Genomic DNA, 23,311 nt, shown 5'->3' on the forward strand with positions numbered 1-23,311 from the left:
TCAAAAGATGCTAAGCACTGCAAGATATTTTAACCCTGAAAAAAACTGTTCTAGAAGCTCAAGGAGTTTGATGGTCACACCTGAAGCCCTTATTTTTAAGTTGGTTATGGCTAATTTTATTATTTTGAACATATAATTAATTATGAATTATTCTTATATTCTGCCTGTACCCCCACCCTACTTCTCACTGTAACTCCTTTTCAATTAAGAGCAGATGTTAGAAGCAAGAGGGCTTTGAAGGAGTGACCTCGGGTAGTTTTGCAAAAGGGCTCAAATTTGGGCAAAGTTTTAAGGTCCTTTACAGGCCCAGAACAGCCAAACCTTTCTGTTCCCTTCTATGGAGAATTTATGTTGTCTCTGGTTTTAGAAATTATCCCATGTTTGTGCTCACTTCCAGTTTTCAAAGCAGATGTACTGAGGTATAGTTTACATGCCGTAAAATTTGCCCAACCAATTAAATATGTGTTTATTTGTTTGTTTGTTTGTTGTTTATGCAGCTGAACAACCATCGTCACAGTCTGAGCTGCTCCTTGTTTCTGTAGATTTGCCACTTACTGACATTTTACATAAATGTGAATGTGAATATTATAGGCAATCATATAATATCACGACCACTTTTAAAAGAAAAAAAGATTTGTATTTGTCTTTCCATAAGTAATATATGCTTGCTTTTCAAACTTCAAAAATACAGGTTAAAAAAAAAAAAGAAAACTATTAAAAAAACAACTCTAACTCCACTACCAGGCGCTAATGACCTTCACATATGGGCATATATTAAAAAGAGAGAGTAAAGTCGAAACCTTTTATTGTGGTCTACAGGCCCAGCATGATCTGGAGTCTTTCAACATCGGCTAATGCTTTGTTCCCACCCATCTCTCCACACTCCAGCCAAACAGGTTTTATCTGAGTTTCAGGAATACACCAAGCTCTTTGCACACACGATTCATCTTGCCTGGACCTCCTCCTTTACCCTTGGAATGATTCACTCTTTCTCCTCCTTTGAGGGACTGTTTAGACCTCATCTCTATAGAAATGTCATCCCTGAGTACCCTGCCTAAATTAGTCCCTAACTCACCTGCCTTTCATGTTCCTTTCATATCACCTGATTCAACCTGAAACCTGAAACAACCTGAAACATTCCTTTGTCTGCTTGCATTTTTGTTTATTTACATCCTCCATTTGATTGTAAATTACATGAGGGCAGATGGCCCATATCAAATATGTTGAATCCCTAGCACCTCTCACCAAACAGGTAAGTATTAGTGGAATGAATGGGTTAAATAAAGCCTCTTATCCTCTCTGTGCCTCAGTTTCCTCATCAAAAAATGGGAAAAAATTTGACATGCCTAGGTGGCTCAGTCAGTTAGGTGTCCCACTTCAGCACAGATCATGATCTCCAGGTTTGTGGGTTCGAGCCCTTGGTCCAGCTCTGTGCTGACAGCTCAGAGCCTCAAGCCTGCTTCAAATTCTGTGTCTTCCTCTCTCTCTGCCCCTCCCCTGCTCATGTTCTGCTTCTCTCTCTCTCAAAAATAAATAAACATTAGAAAAAAATTTTTAATGGGAAAAATTGCGCCTTCCTCGTAGAATTTTTGTGAGCACATAATAAGCATTCAGTAATTTTAAAAATTATTATGATCATCATGATTTTAGAATCTTTAGGGAGGACATTTTTGATTGCTTTATTCCCTCTGGAATTTTCAGTTTTTATTTTGGTTTTGCAATTTCCTTCTTTTCCAATGTCCTATTTCTTTGTGTTGTTTAATCCTATCCTGTTTTATGTAGCTGGTGCAGTAAGAAAGCCTAGAGTCTCATCTTCCCACCCCCCACCCTGTCTAGAACAAGGAGAATTCAGAGTAGGGCCCAAGATTAAGAAGATGGGAAGGGTGTACATATCTTAGACCTGTTGCTCTATGCCTTCAAGAGAACTGCTTCTCTTTCTTTGTCACTCTTTTCTTTGGCTTTATCTTTCTGAGCCTCTTCTCAACTCTAGAGAAAAGTTTTCATAGCCCATAGGAATAGCCAAGTTTAGCCTGTTTGTAGTGAGGTTTGAGACTATAGGGATTTAAAAAAAATACCATAAGATCCCTTGAGATTCAACCCAGCGCAATAAATCCAAGAGTTACACCTTGGGGATCAAAGGCATTATTCCTTAGCAAGGAACGTTTACATTAACTGAGCTGTTCTCTATACATATCTCTTCATGACTTCTGGAAGTAGGCTACTCACCAAGGTCAAGACACTCTCACTCTCTTTCAATCAGCGACATGACTAACACATAGTCATGACCCTACTCCCAAACAAGTAAATTAGGACAAGAAGTGTTCATGTTAGGATCTGGAAAGAGTTCTGGAGATGGATGGTGGTGATGGTTGCAACACAATGGAAATGAACTGAATGCCACTGAACTATACACTTAAAAATGGTTAAAATGGCAAATTTTATGTTATATTTTACCACGATAAAAAAGTGTTTTTTAAATGCAGCTCTCCTAGCTTTTGTAAAGTATCCTGAAATAGGAAAGAAAAAAATCCCTTGAAAGCTTTAAGGTGCCATATCGAGAGTAAACTAAAACAGGAGATAAAGATAAAAATTCAATATATCTTTTTCCTCTTTTTTGTTCTACACTAATCAAGAAGCATGAAGTAGGAGTGGATAAAAAGATACTATATTGAATTTGAGAGGCTTGACCCAATCTAAGCTGGATTGATGAGATTAGACTGAAGGAGAAGTTGAGTTTGGCATCCTCTAGAACAAATTCTGCATCTTTATGCTCCCCTTAGCTAAAATGTCAGCAAAGAAAACACATGACGGGTGCCTGGGTGGCTCAGTCCCTTAAAGGTCTGACTCTTGATTTCAGCTCAGGTCATGATCTCATGGGTTTGTCAAATGGAGCCTTTCGTGCGGCTCTATGCTAACAGTGCAAAGCCTGTTGGGGATTCTCTCACTCCCTCTCTCTCTTGCCCTTCCCTGCTTGTGCCTCTCTTTCTCTCTCTCTCTCTCTCTCTCTCTCAAAATAAATAAATAAACTTAAAAATAAAAAAGAAAATTACTTCTCAGGAAAAAAAAAGAAAGAAATTACTTGTCAGATTCAACTTCTGGGGCTCTAATTTATGACACCTGCTTTAAAATCATGTTTCATATTTACAAATGCCACTTCAAACTCAAACTGCAAGCCAGTTTGGGATCATGGGATATTTCAGGTCATCTACCTTTCTTGCTACATTCTATAATTAAACTAGTAGTTTAAAGACAATCAGAGGCTATGCATTTCTTTTACTTCTAAAATGGAGTATGGGGGCACCTGGGTGGCTCAGTTGGTTAAGCATCTGACTCTGGATTTTAGCTCAGGTCATGATCTCATGGTTCATGGGTTTGAGCCCCATGTGGGCTCTTGGCTGATAGCCTGGAGCCTGCTTGGGATTCTCTGTCTCCCTCTCTCTATGCACCCCGCCCCCAGTCTCTCTCTCTCTCTCTCTGTCTCTCTCAAAGTAAATAAATAAAATTTAAAAAAGAAAAAGAAAACATATGACAGCTTCTCAGCATTGCTCCTGCACAACATTTATGACTGTTTCCTCAGTCCTGCTATTTGGACAATTGGACCTTATTATATGTAAATTCACACTTGAACTTCCTAATGAGCATGGTCATATTTCCCTTTCCTATTCACAAACATCAATGTGAAATTATAACTACAACCGAAATAGTTCACGGTATTAAATTTTTATAAAAAGGGGAAGTGTACAACTGCATTAAAAAGACAACATTTTCTACGTCTGTGCTGTCACCAAAAGGTGTCTGGCATTCATTGGTGATGATGTTGTATGCGGGTAAAATGTTCTAAAACCACTATTGCTTACTCATGCCATTAAATCACAGCCTTTATGGGGCGCCTGGGTGGCTCAGTCGGTTAAGCGGCCGATTTCGGCTCAGGTCATGATCTTGCGATTCGTGAGTTCGAGCCCCGCGTCGGGCTCTGTGCTGACCGCTCAGAGCCTGGAGCCTGTTTCCGATTCTGTGTCTCCCTCACTCTGATCCTCCCCTGTTCATGCTCTGTCTCTCCCTGTCTCAAAAATAAATAAAACGTCAAAAAAAAAATTAAATCACAGCCTTTATGAATTGAAAGCTAAGCTTGAATGAATGTAGGCAACACTAAATAATTCTGAGCCCCAGAAGTCTATGTCACTAAAGCAGTGCAAAAAAGAAAATAATTTCCAAATAGAGCCAGTGGAATAAAATTACAGCCTAATTTTCCTAGTTCTGTACTTACATTTTCACAGTCAGAGTTTCTTCAATTTTAATGTGGTTTAAAATTATTATTACATCTTCCTTTACAAACATTTGTATATAGCTTTTTCCAATACTCTTTTATTTCATATTGCTTAAATTCTGTGTACTAAAACAACTAATTTTACTATTCAAAGCTAACTTATAATATAAATACTAGGGCAATATTACGAAGATTTGGAAATCTTATATGAAGTTCCTTGATTGGAAAAGGTGAAAAGGGCCCACAGGAAGGCAGAATTCAGTTCCTTTCTCTGAACTCTGAGAGCTATTGAAATTTGTTGCTTTATGTTGGTATATTCTACTTCTTCTCTTGTTATATAGATATATTTGTACTTAAATTCCTCTGGAGGGTAAGATGATATCTGAGGCATTCAATAAATATCTGCAGTTGAATATATATTGGTTAGTTAAAACAAAAATGGGAGAACTACATCACCCAAAGATAGATTACTACCTAAAAGTAATGTTACATGAACATACTTAGGCAGGGGAGAAGCAGCCAAATGTACTAAAGAACACACAAGGATTGTAGTCAGAATAGAGAAACAGAAGAGGAATGCCAACAGAAATAGAAGAACTTAGAGTAGAGCAAATGACCAGTAAAAGTTAAAAGACAAGACTGCCTGGGCAGCATGTTATTGCCTGAATCCAAGAAGGGACTCCTTTTTCCTTCTAGGAGATGGGTACCAGGGCAGAGGAAAAACTAGCTCGCACAGGAAGATCAATGAGGACAACACATGATTTAAGAATCAACTTAAAAAAAAAAAAAAAGAATCAACTTAGTGGCTAGGATAAAAAGGACAGAAGAAATGGACTAAGACATAGTCCTGGCCCTTCAGGGATTCCAGTCATTTTGAGTCCCTAAATGATGAGTTTCAACTTCCATTTGTGTAGTTTACTTAATGTGATGGTTTTGTCCTATGTTAATTTGATTAAGCTGGATCACATTTCCCCAAATCCTCTTCCCCGAAAGATTCCAAGTTTGAGTTGGCCAAAAGAATTTTGGAGAGAGGAGCCTGGGTGGCTCAGTTGGTTGAGCGCCAGGCTTTGGCTCACGATCTCACACCCTGTGAGTTAGAGCCCCACGTTGGGCTCTGTGTTGGCAGCTCAGAGCCTGGAGTCTGCTTGGGATTCTGTGTCTCCCTCTCTCTCTGCCCCTTCGCTGCTTGTATGCTGTCTCTCTCTCTCTCTTTCTCTCTCTCTCTCTCAAAAATAAACAGAAAAAAATAAAAGTAATAATAATTTCAGAGATATTTGGAAGGTGGAAGTGAAGTGGCAGCCATTGCTCTGAAGGTCATTGTGGTTAGATGCTGGAAGAGACAGATGTAGAGGACCAGCAGATTTCAGCATGTCTTCATTCTCCACCAATTCACATCTGGCTCTTCTTCCCAACTTTTGACCCTGCTGACCAAAGGTGGCCCCAGGCCCAACATTGGATGTTTGGCAGTTCATCCCCAGAGGTGGTAGTTGAATGGAGGCACTATTTCCCAGAGATCTCCCCATAAGCCTTCCCTATCTAGTCCTATTTTGGCAGCTGGACGTGCTTGGTTTCTTAGATTGACTCCTTAGTTTCTACCTCTCTAATCTTCTGATGTGTTTCTTGGACCTTGACTTCTCCAGTTCCCCCCATGATTGTGTAGAGTCTACTTCTTGTAAAAAAGAACAAGAAAAAAGAAACTCTTCTCCCATAACTCATAGTGATTCTATGAGTACACAGTGGTTCTCCCTGACTAAAAAAGTTATTAATTTCAGAAAAAACTGAGGTTACTAAATAATTCTTAAATAATTACGTTAGGTTTAAAGTCCCCATTTAAGAACTTTCTTTGTTGTTTGTAGCAGAAATATATGAGATTAGGGGGACCCTTGCATTCATCTGGTGTGAAGTATGAAATGACTAACTCTGATTAGATCTCTGATCGCAAAGATCTTACATTTAGGTAAATCTGTCTCCCTAATTAGTTTGGAGACATGATAGATAGATAGATAGATAGATAGATAGATAGATAGATAGATAGATATGGCAGATATACCAATGTTTGGCTAACTGAATTCCTATTGATAACCCTTTTCTCACTTGTACTTTCCAGCTAGGTGTGGTTGTGTAAGAAAATCTTGTTCAATAACGTAAAATGAGAAGTCTGCGCGACGTGATCTTTGGAAGAACTTCTGTTTTCTAAATAAAAAGAGATGGACCTAGGTAGCCTATCTCTTCATTCTACGCCCTTTCTTCCTGCCTAAAATTCAGATGTGGCTCCCAGAAGAGCAGTCATCTTCTGTTCACAAGTAAATAAGCCAGCATGAGGAAGAAGTCAAGTGAATTGAAGAGACACTGGCCTTGAAGTAATCAAGCTGCAATGCCAGCATCGATCTCTTAACTTCTTTTGCGTAAACCCCTACAGTTGAGTTTTCTGTTAATTAAAGCTGAAAGCATTTTTAATCGAGACAATATGTTAATTTTAAAAAATGACTGCAGAAAGTAGCATATATAGGACTTTAGAATAGGATGATGAAGCTAAGAAGAGACCTAAGAAGTGTAACTAGATTTGGACTTTCAAGAGAAGAAAAAAAAAATTAATAAACATAGAATGATTGAAGGGCATTTCTGAGTAAGATAATGGTGTAAAGAAAGGCACAGGAAGAAAAACATACATATTTTAATTTATGCATGAGCTAATGAAGTTTCTATACTGGGGTGGTACATGGAGAAAATAAAGAAGGAAAAGTTACTAGGATAATGTAGTGACAGGAAATATTTACCAAAGATTTGCTTTGTGTCAACACTGTATCCTTGCAACACAGTTATGAACAAAACCAAGTCCCTGCTCTCATGGAGTTCAATTCCACTGGAGATGAAGGTTAAAGTGTGAATGATGAAGTAGGGGTAAACTATTGTTAGTAAACTATTTTCTCCCCACAAGTTTGGTGACAAAAAGAAAGAGAAAAATAGGTCCACCGGACATTGTAAATAAAACAAATATAAGAAGTCTCTGAAAGATGGCTGGCTACCGATTTGGGGATTCAAGGAATGACAATGGTGATGAATTATTTCCTGGGTTTCCCTTTTGCCTCATACATCTTGCAGTAGGTGCTTGGACAAACAAAAGAAACCATTAAAAAAAAAAAAAAAAGCCTGCTCTTCATAGCCAATGAACCAGGAGAGGGGCAGCCTAGCAAGACAGAAAAGTTTAGATAATTAATACCTACTCTAACCAAACACCAAGGAGAAAAACTGTAGTCCTACCTCCATGATAAAAGAAACTTAAAACATCAGGAAGGAAAAGAAAACAATGGAAAGAATGAAAATATAGGTAAATACAATAGACTTTACTTCCCTTTTGAGTATTTATGAATTCTGTTTGATGGTTGAAGCAAAACTTACAAATCTTTCCAATGTGGTTCTCAGTGTGTGTAAGAGAATTATTTAAGATAATCATCTTATAAATGGTGAGGAGTAAAAGGACTCAAAGAGCGGTAAGATTTTTACACTTTGCTCAAACTAGTGAAATATCAACAGAAGTAGGCTTTGATAAATTAGGTAGGTATAATGTAATACCTACAGAAACACCTGAAAAATTTATGCAAAGAAATATACTTTAAAAAAACTGGATACATCAAAATGGAATTTTAACAAAGGTCCCAATAACCTACAGGAAGGTGGGGAAAAGGAGACAAAAAATACCAGAACTAAGCTCTAACATATCAATGATTGCATTACATGTAAGTGGTCTACATACTCCAACTGAAAGACAGAGATTGGCAGTGTGGACTAAAAACAGTACCAACTGGGGCACATGGCTGGCTGAGTTGATAGAGCATGCAACTATTGATCTTGGGGTTGTAAGTTCGAGCCCCACGTGGGATGTAGAGATTACTTAAAAGAAAATCTTAAAAAAATATATGACTCAACTATCTGCAGCCTACGAGAAATCCACCTCAAATATAAAACATGTTAGTAAAGGCTGAAAGAGTCCATACTGTGAAAATATTTATCAGAAGAAAGTAGGAATAGCTATATTAATATCAGATAAAGTAGACTTCTGAACAAAAAAATCACCAGAAATAGAGAAAAATCATAAATAATGATAAAAGATGATAAAGAAAACATGGCAAAACCATAGCAATTCTCAGAGCTACAAAATACAGAAAGCAGAAACTGATAGAACTGAAAGGAGAAATAGATAAATCTACAACTCTAGTTAGAGACTTCAGTATCTCTCTCTCAATAATTGATAGGACAAATAAACAAAAATAATTAAGAATATTCAAGAACTCAATGACATCAACCAGCAGAATAGGATATAAATTGACATTTATTGAATTCTACTCAGCAAAGCAGAATATGCAGTCATTACAGACATATGGATAGACCATATCCTGGGCTGGCCATAAAACAATCCTCAAAAATTTTAAAATAACTTGGAGCGCCTGGGTGGCTCAGTCAGTTAAGCGGCCGACTTCGGCTCAGGCCATGATCTCGCGGTCCGTGAGTTCGAGCCCCGCGTCAGGCTCTGGGCCGACGGCTCAGAGCCTGAAGCCTGTTTCAGATTCTGTGTCTCCCTCTCTCTGCCCCTCCCCCGTTCATGCTCTGTCTCTCTCTGTCTCAAAAATAAATAAAAACATTTAAAAAAAAATTAAAAAAAATAAAATAAAATAAAATAAAATAACTAAAATTATGTAAAGCGTGTTTTTTGCTCTGCTTGCAGATAACATGATTGTTTATGTAGAAACCCCGAGAAATTACCAAAGACACCTCACAAAAACAAAACAAGCAAACAAAAATCCTCCTAAAACTAATAAATGAGTTCTGCAAGTTTTCAAAATATAAAATAAACTTACAAAAATCAATTCTACCAACTAGCAATAAACACATGGACACTAAAATTAAAATTTTAATAGCTCCAAAACATTAAATACTTAGTTGTAAATCTAACAAACCATATATGGGGCTTATAGGATAAAAATTACAAAATGCTAATGAAAGAAATTGAAGACTATTTAAATTAGTGTAAAGACATTTGTGTTCATGGATTAAAAGACTTGCCCTGGTAAATATATAAATTCTCCCCAAACCGGGGCACCTGGGTGGCTCAGTCAGTTAAACATCTGACTTCAGCTTAGGTTGTGATCTCACGGTTCATGAGTTCAAGCCCCGTGTCCAGCTCTGTGCTGACAGCTCAGAGCCTGGAGCCTGCTTCAGATTCTGTGTCTCCCTCTCTGCCCCTCTCCCACCCACACTCTGTCTCTCTCTCCCTCAAAAAAAAAAAAAAAAAAAAAAAAGTAAAAAAGTAAATCCTCCCCAAACTCACATGTAAGTTTAACATAATTCCTATCAAAATCTCAGGAAGATCTTAAAATGGATATAGATAAGCTTATTCTAAATTTTTTAAGGAAAACCAAAGAACTAAAATATCCAGAAAAAATTTGAATGCCAAAAATTAAGTGGAAGAAATTATCTTGTTTTATGATTTATTATAGAGATTCAGTAACCAAGATAGTATATCACACCTCACTAATGAAAACCATGGCTCAGACAGAAAGACAAAATAATCAATTGAAAAAAATGGAGAGGGGCCCCTGGGTGGCTCAGTTGGTTAAGCTTCCCACTTCGGCCCAGGTCATGATCTTGCAGTTCATGACTTTGAGCCCTGCATCAGGCTCTGTGCTGACAACTCAGAGCCTGGAGCCTGCTTCGGATTCTGTGTCTCCTCCTCTCTCTGCTCCTCCCCCCGCTCATGCTCTGTCTCTCTCTCCTTCAAAAATGTTTTAAAAAATTTTTTTAAGTTTTAAAAAAAAAATAGAGAAATTCTCACACGGATATAGTAAAATTATTTTTGACAAAGGTAAAAAAGCAATTCAATGAAACAAAGATAGTTTTTCAGCAAAGCTGCTAGAGCATTTGGATATCCATAGACCCCCCCCCAAAAAAAAGAACCTCCATCTAAATGTCATATCTTATCCAAAAAAATTAACTCAAAATAGATCATAGATTTAAACATAAGATATTAACCTCTAAAACTTTTAGAAGAAAACATAGGAGAAAAATCTTTGGGACCTAGGGCTTGGTGAAGAGTTCTTAGACATGACAACAAAAACATAATCTATAAAAGAAAAACGTTGATAAATAGGACTTCATCAATATTAACAACTTTTAGTCAGTGAAAGGGCCTGTAAAGAAGATGAAAAGACAAGGTATAGATTGAGAGAAAATATTTACAAATCATTTCTGACAAAGGATTCTTATGAAAAATACATAAAGATGGGCTCCTGGGTGGCTCAGTTGAGCATCCAACTTCAGCTCAGGTCATGATCTCACGTTTTGTGACTTCGAGCCCCGCGTCCGGCTCTGTGCTAACAGCTCAGAGCCTGGAGCCTGCTTCGGATTCTGTGTCTCATTCTCTCTCTCTGCCCCTCCCCCAATTGTGCTCTGTCTCTCTCTGTCTCTCAAAAATAAATAAATGTAAAAAATTTTTTAAATAAAGAAAAATATGTAAAGAATGATCAAAACTCAACAGTAAAAACTAATCCAATTAGAAAATGGGCAGAGGACATGAAGAGACATGTCACCAAAGAGGATATGCAGATGGTAAATAGGCACATGAAAAGATGTTTAATATCACTAATCATTAGGGACATGGAAACTGAGGAGCATCTGGGTGGCTTAGTCGGTTTAGCGTCTAACTCATGATTTCAGCTCAAGTCATGATCTCGCTGTTTGTGAGATCAAACCCTGTATCTGTCAGTGCAGAGTCTGCGTGGAATTCTGTCTCCCTCTCTGCCTCTCCCTGGCTGGTGCGCATGCGTGCATACACACACACACACACACACACACGCACACGCACACGCACACGCACACACGCGCACTAAATAAATAGTTTTAAAAAAGAAAATGGAAATTAAGATCACACTTATTAGAACAGTGAAAGGAAAAATTAGTGACAATTCCAAATGGTGGTGAAGGTGTACATAAAGTAGATCTCTTGCACATTGTTGGTGAGAATGTAAAATGTACTGTCATTCTGGAAAATAGTTTGGCGAGTTCTTACAAAATTAAGTATGCAACTACAATATGACCTGGTAATTGCACTCCTGGGCATGTATCCCAGAGGAATAAAAACTTTGAGCTACACAAAACATGTACAGGAATGTTTACAGCAGTTTTCATTATAGTAGCAAAAATCTGGAAACGATCAAAATGCCCTTCAATAGGTGAATAGCTAAACAAACTATGTAAATTTACAAAAATTAATGAACTATTGATTCACAGAAAAACTTAAATGGATTTTAAAAGTATTAAGATGAGTGGAAAAAGCCCATCTGCAAAGTCACATACCGTATGATTCCATGTATATAATGAAATGAAATGACAAAATTTGAAATGACAACATTATAGGGATGGAGAAATCATTAGTGACTGTCAATGGTTAGGAATTGCAAGGGGAAGGGGTTTGGATGGCTATAAAGGGTGGTAGCACTAGGGAAGTGTTCATGATGATACATATGAAGAAAGCATTTTAGGAGCCATGCGTCACACATACACCCACACACATAGGTGAGAAGACACTGCAATATTGTATTTTTCTCCTTCTCCTAGCCCTGTTCCTAACTTCCTAATGCCTATAAGCACGAGCAGATTTTCCTTGCCCTGAACAAAAGACCTCTCTTGAACTGTCAATATATATACCTGGTGTTTTCACTTTTACTTTGAAAAATTTATAGATTCACAGGAAATGGCAAAAATAATCCAGAAAGGTCCTCTACAACCCTTCACCCATTTCCTCTAATGGTGACCTCTTAAGCAACTGTAAGTACCATGACAAAGAGGGGAAACTGACATTGGTACAAGGTGCATGTACAGTTCTATGCCATTTTTGTGGCATGTGTAGATTCCTGCAACCACTACCCCAATCAAGATGCAGAACTATTCCATTGCCATGAAAATCCCCCACTTTGTAGCCATCCCATTCCTAACCTTTGGCAATCAGTACTCATTTCTCCACCCTTAGAAAAACCAAAGGCACAAAGATAATAAAAGATATTATCACATTAGTAGTCCTATTGACCAAAACAAGGGATCATTCCATTTTCAAAGCTGTACTTCTGGGCGACCTAAGTCAGAAAGTGAGAGCATGCAATGATGAAGAATGTAGAAGAAAGAAGAAGATGAAAAAGGGAAAATTCACAAAAAAATAGGCAGAAGAATAAAGAGGAGCATGTAGGATGAGACTGGATGTGGAGATCTAAGAAAAAAGCAAAGCAAGTTTCTGAGGTAAGAAGTGATTACAGAGGAGGTCGTGCAGTGATTTTTAAAATTCCCTTAGAGGGCGCCTGGGTGGCGCAGTCGGTTAAGCGTCCGACTTCAGCCAGGTCACGATCTCGCGGTCCGTGAGTTCGAGCCCCGCGTCAGGCTCTGGGCTGATGGCTCGGAGCCTGGAGCCTGCTTCCGATTCTGTGTCTCCCTCTCTCTCTGCCCCTCCCCCGTTCATGCTCTGTCTCTCTCTGTCCCAAAAATAAATAAAAAACGTTGAAAAAAAATTAAAAAAAAATAAAATAAAATTCCCTTAGAACAACACACAGCTAGGCAGCCTTCAGAATAGGTACCAACAGCACTCACAGGTCAACTGGCCATCCCTGTCCCAGCCTTGCTTCTTGACAGCTGTTCTAATGAGCACTCACACTCATTAAGACTTCTCTTATTCCGTGTGTCTGAGAATGACTCCCCCATAGCCATTGGTAAAGTAGCTCAGTCACTGTCTCACAAACCAGCACATCTTGGTTTTTCCCTTCCATACGGCTGAAAATCCAAATGCTCAGGGAAACAAGCGGGAAGCTGGGTCTAGACCAGATTTATGACATCTCTAACTGAACTAGCTCTTTGATTAACGCCCTTTGTCTTCCCCATGTTCTTGCTAACTTCCCTATTTGTGAAGCTTGAAGTATTACACATAAGGAAAGTTTAATAATTGGGGTTTATATTGATAAGTTTAAGGTACGTTACAAATACTATATATTAAGGTAGGGAATTATATATATTCTATGTAAAAGATGTGAAGGAAGGGATTATTATTGCTAAATTTGGGGGATATGTATCAACTCTTATTTAGAAAGATTTCCCTTAACAAAACTGGTAAATAGATGTATTTTTTTTAATTTTTTTTTATTTAAAAAAATTTTTTTTAACGTTTATTTGTTTTTGAGACAGAGAGAGACAGAGCATGAAACGGGGAGGGGCAGAGAGAGAGGGAGACACAGAATCGGAAGCAGGCTCCAGGCTCTAGCCATCAGCCCAGAGCCCAACGCGGGCTTCGAACTCACATACTGTGAGATCGCGGGGCTCGAACTCACATACTGTGAGATCGTGACCTGAGCTGAAGTCGGAGGCTTAATCGACTGAGCCACCCAGGTGCCCCTGGATGTATTTTAGTCAATGAAAACATATCAGTGCTTTTAAAGGGTTAAGCTTTGTTACATGAACAATTCACAAAGTCAAAACAAAAACAAATGTCTTTTAAAGTGTCTTTTTATCTGTTTTCTCAGACTAAGTTTCTCACTTGGCCCCTCCTCTCATGCATTCAACAAATATTTCTTGAGAAAAATTTTATTTAGTGCCTGCTAAATGCCAGGCACTGATGACTAAGGTCATGCCTATTTCTAAGTAGTTTAAATATTAGTCATAAGGATTGTAAATAAGAAATTATGTCACATTAAGATGAGGTTAGAAGCCTTTCCAGAGGTGATTTTTGGGCTGAATCTCTTAAAACTGGAGGGAGTTAATAGAATGGGCCGATGATAGGGCCAAGCTGGGGAATGGGGTGGGGTAGAGGAAGGTCATTAGGAAATTTAAGCTGGAAATACTTCCAAGTCCAGACAGAAGTTGGAAGAGTAAGGGCTGGGTGCTTTTCCTTCCAGCATCTTTTTCTAATTATAAGCTCCTTGGTATCCAGCACTACTGGCCCCCTGCTCCACCTAGAGGTGGCGTGGGACCACACAAAGGCGTGGACCTGAGAATTGACTGGCTGGAATGTTGCCTTGGCCTCTTGACTAGATGTGTGATTTGGGGGCAAGTTGCTGAAGTTTTGTGAGCCTGTTTTCTCATCTGTAAAATGGGGGTAAGAACACCCAGATAAAATGAGAGAACGTGAATCATGTTCCTTCCTTGATTCATTTAGCTCTCCCACCCCCACCCTCTTGCCTCATTTGTTTTGGAAATTGTATTCTTTCTCTTTACAACTTTATCATTGCCCTTTAATTTCTATCTTGCCGTACTTTTCCTGGCATCCCCTGTAAGAAGGCTGAGTATGGGTGCTGGATGCATCTAGCACGGTTAGAGAGGGGCACAGGCTCTCAGTTCAGAAAAGCTCTCCAAGTGGTTCTGATGAGCACAAGCCTCCCTCCTCCCTCTCCACTCCCCCTTTCCCTCCCATTCTGAACTGCTGCTCCCAGGGATCCTGGGCTTTTGTTCTGTAGAGGCTTAAACTACCACCTGTTTTGCCCTGACTTATTGTTTCAAGGGTATAGCTTGTTGTCTATAGACTATCACAAATTGAAATTACCAGACTTAAAGATAGCAAGAGCAAGGTTTGTACTTTATATTTTTAACATTAACACCAAAGCATCAATGCTGTCCATTTGCCTTCTATTTTCATTTCTTTCCTGAGAAACGCCCCCCCCCCCCGCCCACAGTAACCACTCCCTTTTTACTTGTTCTATCATTTTGCACTAATAAAAAGTTATCTTTTGGTATTAATTATAATTCATCTATTCCAGTTCTGTTTTCCTACTTGATTTTGTGTTCCTGTAGCCTGTAGTATCCTCCACAGCAGAAGTCTCTCAACTTGAATATGCATAAGAATCACCTGGGGATCTCGTTAAAATGCAGATTCTGATTTAGCAAGTCTGGTGAGGGGAAGCCCATGCTGCTGGGCCCAGGACCAAGACTTGGAACTGCAAAGCCTTAAAAGGCTTAGAACAAAGGAGGTGCACAAGAAATGGTTGCTGGATAATGCCTTGGTCTCTCCTACTCAACAGTCTTGGAATTTTCTTCCCTACATCTTTCTCCACTTTTCCTGTGCATGATTTATGGTTAATGCCTGAAAATCATTCTTTTGTGTTCTTAGCTCTTCCCTTTTTCAGTCACCAGTCTCTTCTAGAAATGGGTCACTTAGGGAGTAGAACAGTAACCTCCAGGCTCTTTCTACTGTCATCTGCTTTGTAGCAAGCAAGAGTAACTTTTTAAAGATTCATCTTTACTTTCTTGCTCAGCAACCTAGCTGCCTAGCATACATCATATCAAACTGATCAGGATGAAAGGCTTCAAGACCTTTTTCTAACCCTTCCCTTTCCCTTGCCAGTCAATTTCTCTTTTTGCAACACTTGGAACCCTCTGCCTGTTGCTGTGGTATGACTTAGTCTCTTGAAATTCCCTGCAGGACAATTTGCACTGGGAATGTCTACATTCCTTTTGAAGACATGTGTATCGCTTTTAAAGAATTCTTCTCAATTTTTACCTACTTAATACAGCTTTTCCTGATTTATTCCCAGTGGTGAGTTCATTTAAATAAGTATGAGCTACATGCCATTATTTACATATTTTAACATTTAGGCTTTTCCATGTTTTCATTCTGTTTCAGGAAGAATTTGTGCTTGTTGTTCACGGTTGTAACCCCAGCACCTAAAAAAGCTTGACACACAGTAGGTACTTTTTGGGGAAGTGGGATTCAATGGAGCATGAAACAAAGCTTAAGGTTAATATTTATTCATTTTCAAAATGCCTTTTTATTCACTACATTTATTAGGAACTTGGGTGAATGTTAATGGTTAAATAAAATTAGACAATCTAGTGACACAGTTCTGGTACAGTAAAAATATTAAGCTACCAATGCACATTAGAAAGCCGGGCATATTACTACCAACATATTAAAAACTGCATTAGCTGAAGGATCAAAAAAATAAATCTTAGAAATCCCTTGAAGAGTATTTTAAGAGATAAATTATGTGAGCCTTACAAACACTTCTACACTTTCCACCTCCCAGCTACCACTCTACTAGAGAAATAAAATTTAGATGCAGCTAAAATTTAGTACGGGCCCAAACCCACATCCTATCTAAAAGACTTATGCTTTCCTGTCATTGTTTTCTTCCTTTCACATTTTGCATTCGTTAAGATTGCAGTTTTCTTTGGTGCTTTAAATTTAAAATAAAAGAAATTGGGCTTTCTCATATTACAATTTCAAGGAAAAGGCTACTGTAAGGCCCGTTCAGCGAGCTGTAAGAGGCCTACAAGCTGCACACCCTCCTGCTCCGATTTCATCTATGGGTTTTTGTACAGTTCTTTTTTGGATGGATGGTGCAAACCGCGCAAGTGCAGCATTAAAGCCTCTCCACCCTGGGAAACGATGCAAGAACATGCAACTTAGGCTGCCAGGTTCTCCCTAACACACAGCCGAGGGCTGGAGGCCCGGATACCCGCCCCCAAACCCCGTCCACAACAATCGTTTCCTCCCTCCCCGCCTTTTACATACAGTACACATACAAATACACACACGCAGAGGAGCCAGCAGGGGCGGGCCGGGCCCGACCACTCTGCAAACCGCAGGGGGGAGCCGCCTGGGGCCGAGCTATTTTCGCCCACTTCTTTGTTTCTTCGCACCAGCGCCTCTCTGCATCTGGCTGTCACTGATGGGCAAAAGCCAACTTGGGGATCCGTCGTCTTCTGAAGTTCCGCTTCCGCGTCACACACCTCAGGCCGGTGCTGCGTTGTCCCCCCTCCCTCGGCGAGCAGTTGGTCTCGCCCCAGTGCTAGCGGGCGCCGAGCGGGAGCCGCGCGGGAGCAGCGCAGCGACGGCGGCGGCAGCGGCGGCGGCGGTTGCGATTCGGAGCCGTTGAGACGCCTCTGCGGCAGCTGGTGGCGCAGGTGGCTTGCGTGGACGCGGGCAGAGGCGGCCGGCCCGCCACCGCAGCCTCAGCGCCCGCGGCCCCGGCAGGTGAGCGGGCGGCGGGGACTCGCCCCGCCCCCCCTCAGTGGCCTCGCTCCTGGCTGTAGCGGGGAAGTGGCTGCGGCCCGCCCTGGAGCCCAGGGGCAGCCCCGGGGCTGCGGCCGTCGCGGAGCAGGTCGGGGGGAGAGGTCCTGTGTGCACGAGAGGGGAACGTTCCCCTTCCCTTTGCCATCTTTTTTCCCTCTCCCCAGACCCCCTCCCTCTCGGCGCTTAAGCCCGGAGAAAAAAAGCCAGAGGAAAGATGGGGCGGGAGAAAGGGGAATCGGGGGCTGAGAAGCATCTCTGTCTCAGGTGGTGGCGTCTCTTCGGGCGTCGAGCGGTGGACCTGCCGAAGCCTGGAGGGGTAGCTCCTGGGCTGCGGAGGCCGCGCACTCGCGGGGGAGGAGCGGGAGGCGGCTCTCCCCTCACTCTCCCACCCCCACCCCTCCCCGGGCCTCCCCTCCCCCTCCCCTTCCCCCGGGCCTCCCCGTGCAGCCCCTCCCTTCGGGTTTCTTAGCATTAACCGCCCTCCGTGCTCTCCCTCGCAGGCGCGTCGGGACGCCCGGAGGCATCTTCCCCCCTCCCGCCGCCCCGGGAGCCTGGGCTCCCGTCCGCCCTCCCGCATCCCCTCGCTGTGCGCACCGCCGCGCCTCCTCCCCGGGCTTCAGACCCCCGGCCTCGCCCCCGAAACATGACTCGCGATTTCAAACCTGGAGACCTCATCTTCGCCAAGATGAAAGGTTATCCTCATTGGCCAGCTCGAGTAAGTGATTTCTTAGCCTTCGATTCAGCGGTGCTACCTTCCCCAGGGGCCTACCTCCTACCCTTCCTCTTAATTTTGTTCTCCGGGTCCTTTCTCCCCCTCGCTTTCCTTCGGGCTCATTTGCAACCTTTCGTTTTAGCTTTTTGCCCGGGAATCGCCCATGGAATTGCAAAAATCCAGGTGTTTCTACTTAAGCATTTCCCTATGGTTTGTTTTTGACAGACTTTGGCAGGTTTTCTTAATAGGAAATATTGAAACGGGATGCCAGTTAATGTTCCATTGTAGGGGAAAATAATCACGTGTGGGGTTTGATGTTTACAAATTAATGAAACATGGAGGGTTTTGAAATTTTGAGTGAAATGTAGAGCATCCGTGGAGTTTATGCAGCCTCTTAGATGTCAAAGAGGTGATTAAATTGGATTCACAGGGTTTTTAAAAACGTTTTGTAGTTGATGAGGCCTCTGGATTTGCTTGTTTCATACAGAGATCTAGGACTGGATATTCTTAAAAATTTTACAATAAGATGTAAATGTATTTTCACATTTTTATTGGTGAAGTTTGCCTTATGACCTTGAAAAAGTTGTTTTTCCTCTTTGTTTCCCATAGGCAAAAGAGCAATAGACTCCGATTCCTAGGCTCACATCTAGTGGTACAGAGAGGTAATTAAGGCCTAGGGTTTTTTAGTGACATTTAAGAATTGAGACTGTTTAATATCTAAGCGCCATTTTCGGAAAAAGAGGTCTTTTTGTTAGCTTATGGTAGGACTCAGGTTCTGAGATCATGATAGTACCAAAAGAGTGTTGAGATCCATTAGAATGTTCAAGATCATTTTAAATATAAACTTGATATTCTAAAGTTGTAATTTCCACCAACTTGCTCTTCTTTGAGGAGTGTATTAAAGACATTCAAATCCTGTAGTTTTAATTATGTCAGCTGGGGGAAAACATACCCATAGAGAATCCTGCAGTGTGTTTGCTGACTGCTATCCAAGTGTAAGGTGTTCACTGTTTCTTGATTTTTCCCATCCATTTCTTGTTTACAGGTTTCCTTCCTAAACCTGGACAGATTTTTTTTCCCCCTAGTCTATCAAGTCTGCTTTTTCGTTGGAGTCTTATCTTGAATGATCCTTAACTCAGAATTCTTACCTATATATTTGACACTGTATTTCCTTTGTGATAACATTTTAACTCTTATGTGCATGCTTTGACTTCCAAATAGATTGAAAACTTCTTGAGGGCAGTAGACATAAACTGAATGTCTTCATGCCCCCCCCCCCCCCGTCCTTAGTATGTAATCATGTATTTATATAAAACACTGTTCCATGTTTGACTAGAGCAGAGGGAAATTGGGCAGGTTTAAGACCCCTCCAAGGTACTTTGTTTTCATGGCTTTTACATCCTAATTTATTTTGAGGCATTTTAAAATCTGAGATTACAGGATATATCTGTAGTCACATTTCAATGCTACGGTGCAGTTAAAAGCCAAATGAAAATGTTTAAAAAGTTACCTCCTTTGATTGAGTTAGTACTGCTGAAAGCAAAATAAAGTAACCTTAGGAAGGCAAGAGTATTTTTCTTCTTTGTTTAATAAGTTCTGTATTCAACAAGTTCATTTGGATTGGAATGGGAAATTTTTGTGTCTTTTTCTTAGAAGCTGCTGATTTTGGTTTGATATTATCTGTGTGCAAAATTTATATTCATTTTTCCATCTTCTCCAATCTTAAATTATGTCTTTGCTTTAGAGAGATTAGGTCTCATCTGTGACTGTGACAATTGTTCCTAATTTGATTTTAATATTTTCTGTCTCCACATTCCAAACTTCCTTACTTTTTAAGTTTTGCATGTTCTTGTAATCCTGTATCAATAATAATTGTTTTTACAGTCAGCTTAAAGTTGCCAAACATTTATTACACTCTGTAGGTACTGCACATTTAAAACTGTTTGCTAGCAGAAAGAACATATGAACTGGGTTAACAGAAAATATCCCTTATCGTAAGGGTTCTAAGCATTTTCACAATTTCGGGGGCCTTGTCACAAAGTTGAAATGACCAGTACAATGATGGTATACGTGAGGAAATTGAAGTCTCTAAGAGTGTTAGGTGATAATGATTCTATGGATTTCTGCAACCTCAGGCTGCCAAACAGTCTAATCACCCTCACGGTCTTTTCTTCAACATGATAATGCATAAAGAGTGCAGGGTAGGTCCTCGAGTGGTCTGCTCTCTTCTTAACAAAGCTAACTGATTTTTTTTTAACGTCTTTCAATTTGTGAAGGCTATGACACAAGTGTTGTTATGAAGTCTAAATAAGTGATGAAAAAATAGGTTAAATCCTGGCTTGATAGTACTGCCTGATGGCTTTACCTCTGAGGTCTGCTTTCCCTTGTTGATGAGGGAAAGTAACAGGCATTACTGATGTTAGACTTAACAGCACCTAATACTTTTTTCCTTAATTAGAAAGACTGAAAGAGAAATGAAAAAAGGAACAGAACCTCCTGTGATTCAACTATGTAGGTGCAAGATCTTTCCAGAATGTGTGTCTCAAACTTTTAGAAATACTGCTTGGAACTTTCATTAATGTCTTTTACATGACTCCAATATTTGTATAGCCTTCTTGTGGAAGTATCATTTATGATTTTTGAACAGGTTCAGACTCCCTTATCTGAAATGCTTAGGGTCAGATATGTTTAACAATTCAGTGTTGGAGGATTTTAGAAAGGTAACAGTGGTACGTGTGGCATGTATTTTGCTCCTGGTTAGGGCCTTCTGGAATGGCACGTGGTAATCTAACAGAGTATCTTCGCAGAGAAGCATCAGAAACACTAGGTGGATAAAAGATACTACGAAACTGCTTCAGTGTCCGTCCGGGTTTTGCCACCAAATGAGTTCTGAGAAATATTTTGGGTTTTTGAGCTTCTTGGGTTTCAGAATTGGGATAGGGATCATGACCTGTAGAACTGGTCTACTTTTATCAGATCCTTTTTGGATGGCTTGTTCTCACTTTATTCTGGTGTGTTGAGGTGTGTATGATTTAAAAGATTTTAATTTTTCTGATCTTTCTTTTAGGTAGATGAAGTTCCGGATGGAGCTGTAAAACCACCCACAAACAAACTACCCATATTCTTTTTTGGAACTCATGAGACGTAAGTCCTTTTAGCTCTAAAGGCAAATCAGAGTTAATTTAGTGGGGTCATTGAGCATAAAATGAAAAACAAGTAGAGATTAGTTCAAAGAGAAAGCAGTAGAGTAATAATAGGAAACTTTAAAATAATCTTTGAACTTTGGAAAAAGTCTTCAAGTTTCCCTTTTAAAATTTATTTTTAGGGCAGAAAAATTAGATACTGCAGGTTTAACTTTTATTGGAATAGATGTTTACTTAATAAAAGGGGGATGTGTATGGAATCTTTCAGCAACCAGAAGATTGATAGGCAACAGTATGTAAGGAAAGTTTTAACAGAGCATTTGGTATTGATACAGTTATGGGTACGATAAATGCTTTTCATAAGGACAACCTGACACCCTATTTTAGGCTTTGTGATATTAGCCACGCAAATGGTTTATTATGGGAAAACCAAGAAGAAATCTGGGAAATTCTCTATTTATGTGGTCCTGAGAGCCACTGTGACTATATACATGGGCAGAGGACTGATTTGGTAGAGCACATCAAGTTTTCAAAGATTGCAATTGAATATTCTTGAACTGTTACTTTTAGGTGCATAGGACTACTCCAGGTGCTATTTCATTAATTTTTGGTGATTTTGCTCTTGAAGTTTAAAATTTGCAATAATTTTAGTAAAGTAGGCTCGTTTATCTTGGACAGGAGAAACAAAGTTGTTGATTCTAATTAGGATTATACATTTCTAAGTGTCTACAGTGGCAACATTTGGTGTAATGTTGCTTAGCCACTGTATGAACTTTCACATAATTTCTTTTAACAGCTTTACTGAGGTGAAATTCATGTCCTGAAGTGTCACTTGTTGAAAATATTTAACAGTGGATTTTAGTACATTAATTTTCATACCCGTTAGCAGTTATTCTCCATTCCCTTCTGAGAATTAGACAACCACTAATTTACTGTTTGTAGATTTATCAGTCCTGGATAGTTCATATTAATGGTATCATACAATGCCACATAATTTTTTTTTAATAAAGTTTTGAGTCTAGAATTGGTTTGGCCTTCAAAATAACTTTGAGCTGGGTTTAGGGTATATCCCATATATAAAAACTTAGTTTTGTAAGAAATGATGAATTTCTGATTCAGTAGAGTAATCTACCATTTAAAAAGCTTCCATAAATTTAAGAGGAGAAGGAAGGTATCTTTTGGTGAGAAATTTGTGTACTGCATACTGGAGTGGCAGTTTACTTCGTGTGGTGCTAGGTCAAGCTGTACCAGTATCACATGGGAATTTTAGTATGCAAAAATTCTTGGACCCCCACCTCATAATTACTGTACCAGAAACGGGTGTGGGACCCAGCAGTCTGCTTTAACAAGCCTTCCAGGTGATTCTGATGAAGTTTGGAAACACTAGTGAGTAGACATTCCTTAGAATTTTCCAGTTTTGTAGGTTTAGAATTCTAGGGGCACCTGGGTGGCTCAGTAAGTCAAGCATCTGGCTTCAGCTTAGATCATGATCTCACAGTTTGTGAGTTCGAGCCCCTCGTTGGGCTCTATGCTGACAGCTCAGTGCCTGGAGCCTGCTTCGGATTCTGTGTCTCTCTGTCTGTCTCTCTCTCTCTCTCTCTCTCTCTCTCTCTCTCTCTCTGCACCCCCCCCCCCCCGCCACCCAGTTCGCACTGTCTCCCTCCCCTTCTCTCCCTCTCTCAAAAATAAATATAAATTGAGCTAATATTAAATTTTCTTTTCAAAATGCATTTGTCGGGACGCCCAGGTGACTTGCTTAAGCATCCGACTTTGGCTTAGGTCATGATCTCCCGTTTTGTGGGTTTGAGCCCTGCATCGGGCTCTGTGCTGACAGCTCAGAGCCTGGAGCCTGCTTTGGATTCTGTCTCCCTCTCTCTCTGCCCCTCCCCCGCTTGTGCGCCCGCCTGCGCTCGCGCTCTCGCGCTCTCGCGCGCGCGCGCGCGCTCTCTCTCTCTCTCTCTCTCTCTCTCTCTCTCTCTGTCAAAAATAAATAAATGTTAAAAAAATCAAAATGCACTTGTAATGTTTTGTGCCTTCGTGCTTTCATAAGTATACCCTTCATCTTTGGAAAGGTGGCATTGCTAGATCTCTTTTGGTCTGGTGACTTTTTTTGTATTTAAGGTTTTCAGAAACTGGGTCTCTGATGATTT

General features: G+C 40.2%; 1 protein-coding gene across 5 annotated transcripts in view; it reads left to right on the forward strand.

Moving 5' to 3' along the window:
• Positions 1-17,108: 17,108 nt before the first annotated feature.
• PSIP1 (PC4 and SRSF1 interacting protein 1) overlaps positions 17,109-23,311 on the forward strand; it is a 40,702-nt gene continuing 34,499 nt past the window's right edge. For all 5 annotated transcript variants that reach the window (XM_058695295.1, XM_058695298.1, XM_058695297.1 and 2 more), the window contains exons 1-3: positions 17,109-17,267; positions 17,807-18,021; positions 21,086-21,162. In XM_058695295.1, coding sequence (XP_058551278.1) covers positions 17,950-18,021; positions 21,086-21,162 — 149 coding nt within the window. In that variant the 5' untranslated portion in view covers positions 17,109-17,267; positions 17,807-17,949. The remainder of the gene's footprint in view (positions 17,268-17,806; positions 18,022-21,085; positions 21,163-23,311) is intronic.

The sequence above is a fragment of the Neofelis nebulosa genome, chromosome 12 (genome assembly GCF_028018385.1).
Source record: "Neofelis nebulosa isolate mNeoNeb1 chromosome 12, mNeoNeb1.pri, whole genome shotgun sequence".
NCBI classification, from domain to species: Eukaryota; Metazoa; Chordata; class Mammalia; order Carnivora; family Felidae; genus Neofelis; species Neofelis nebulosa.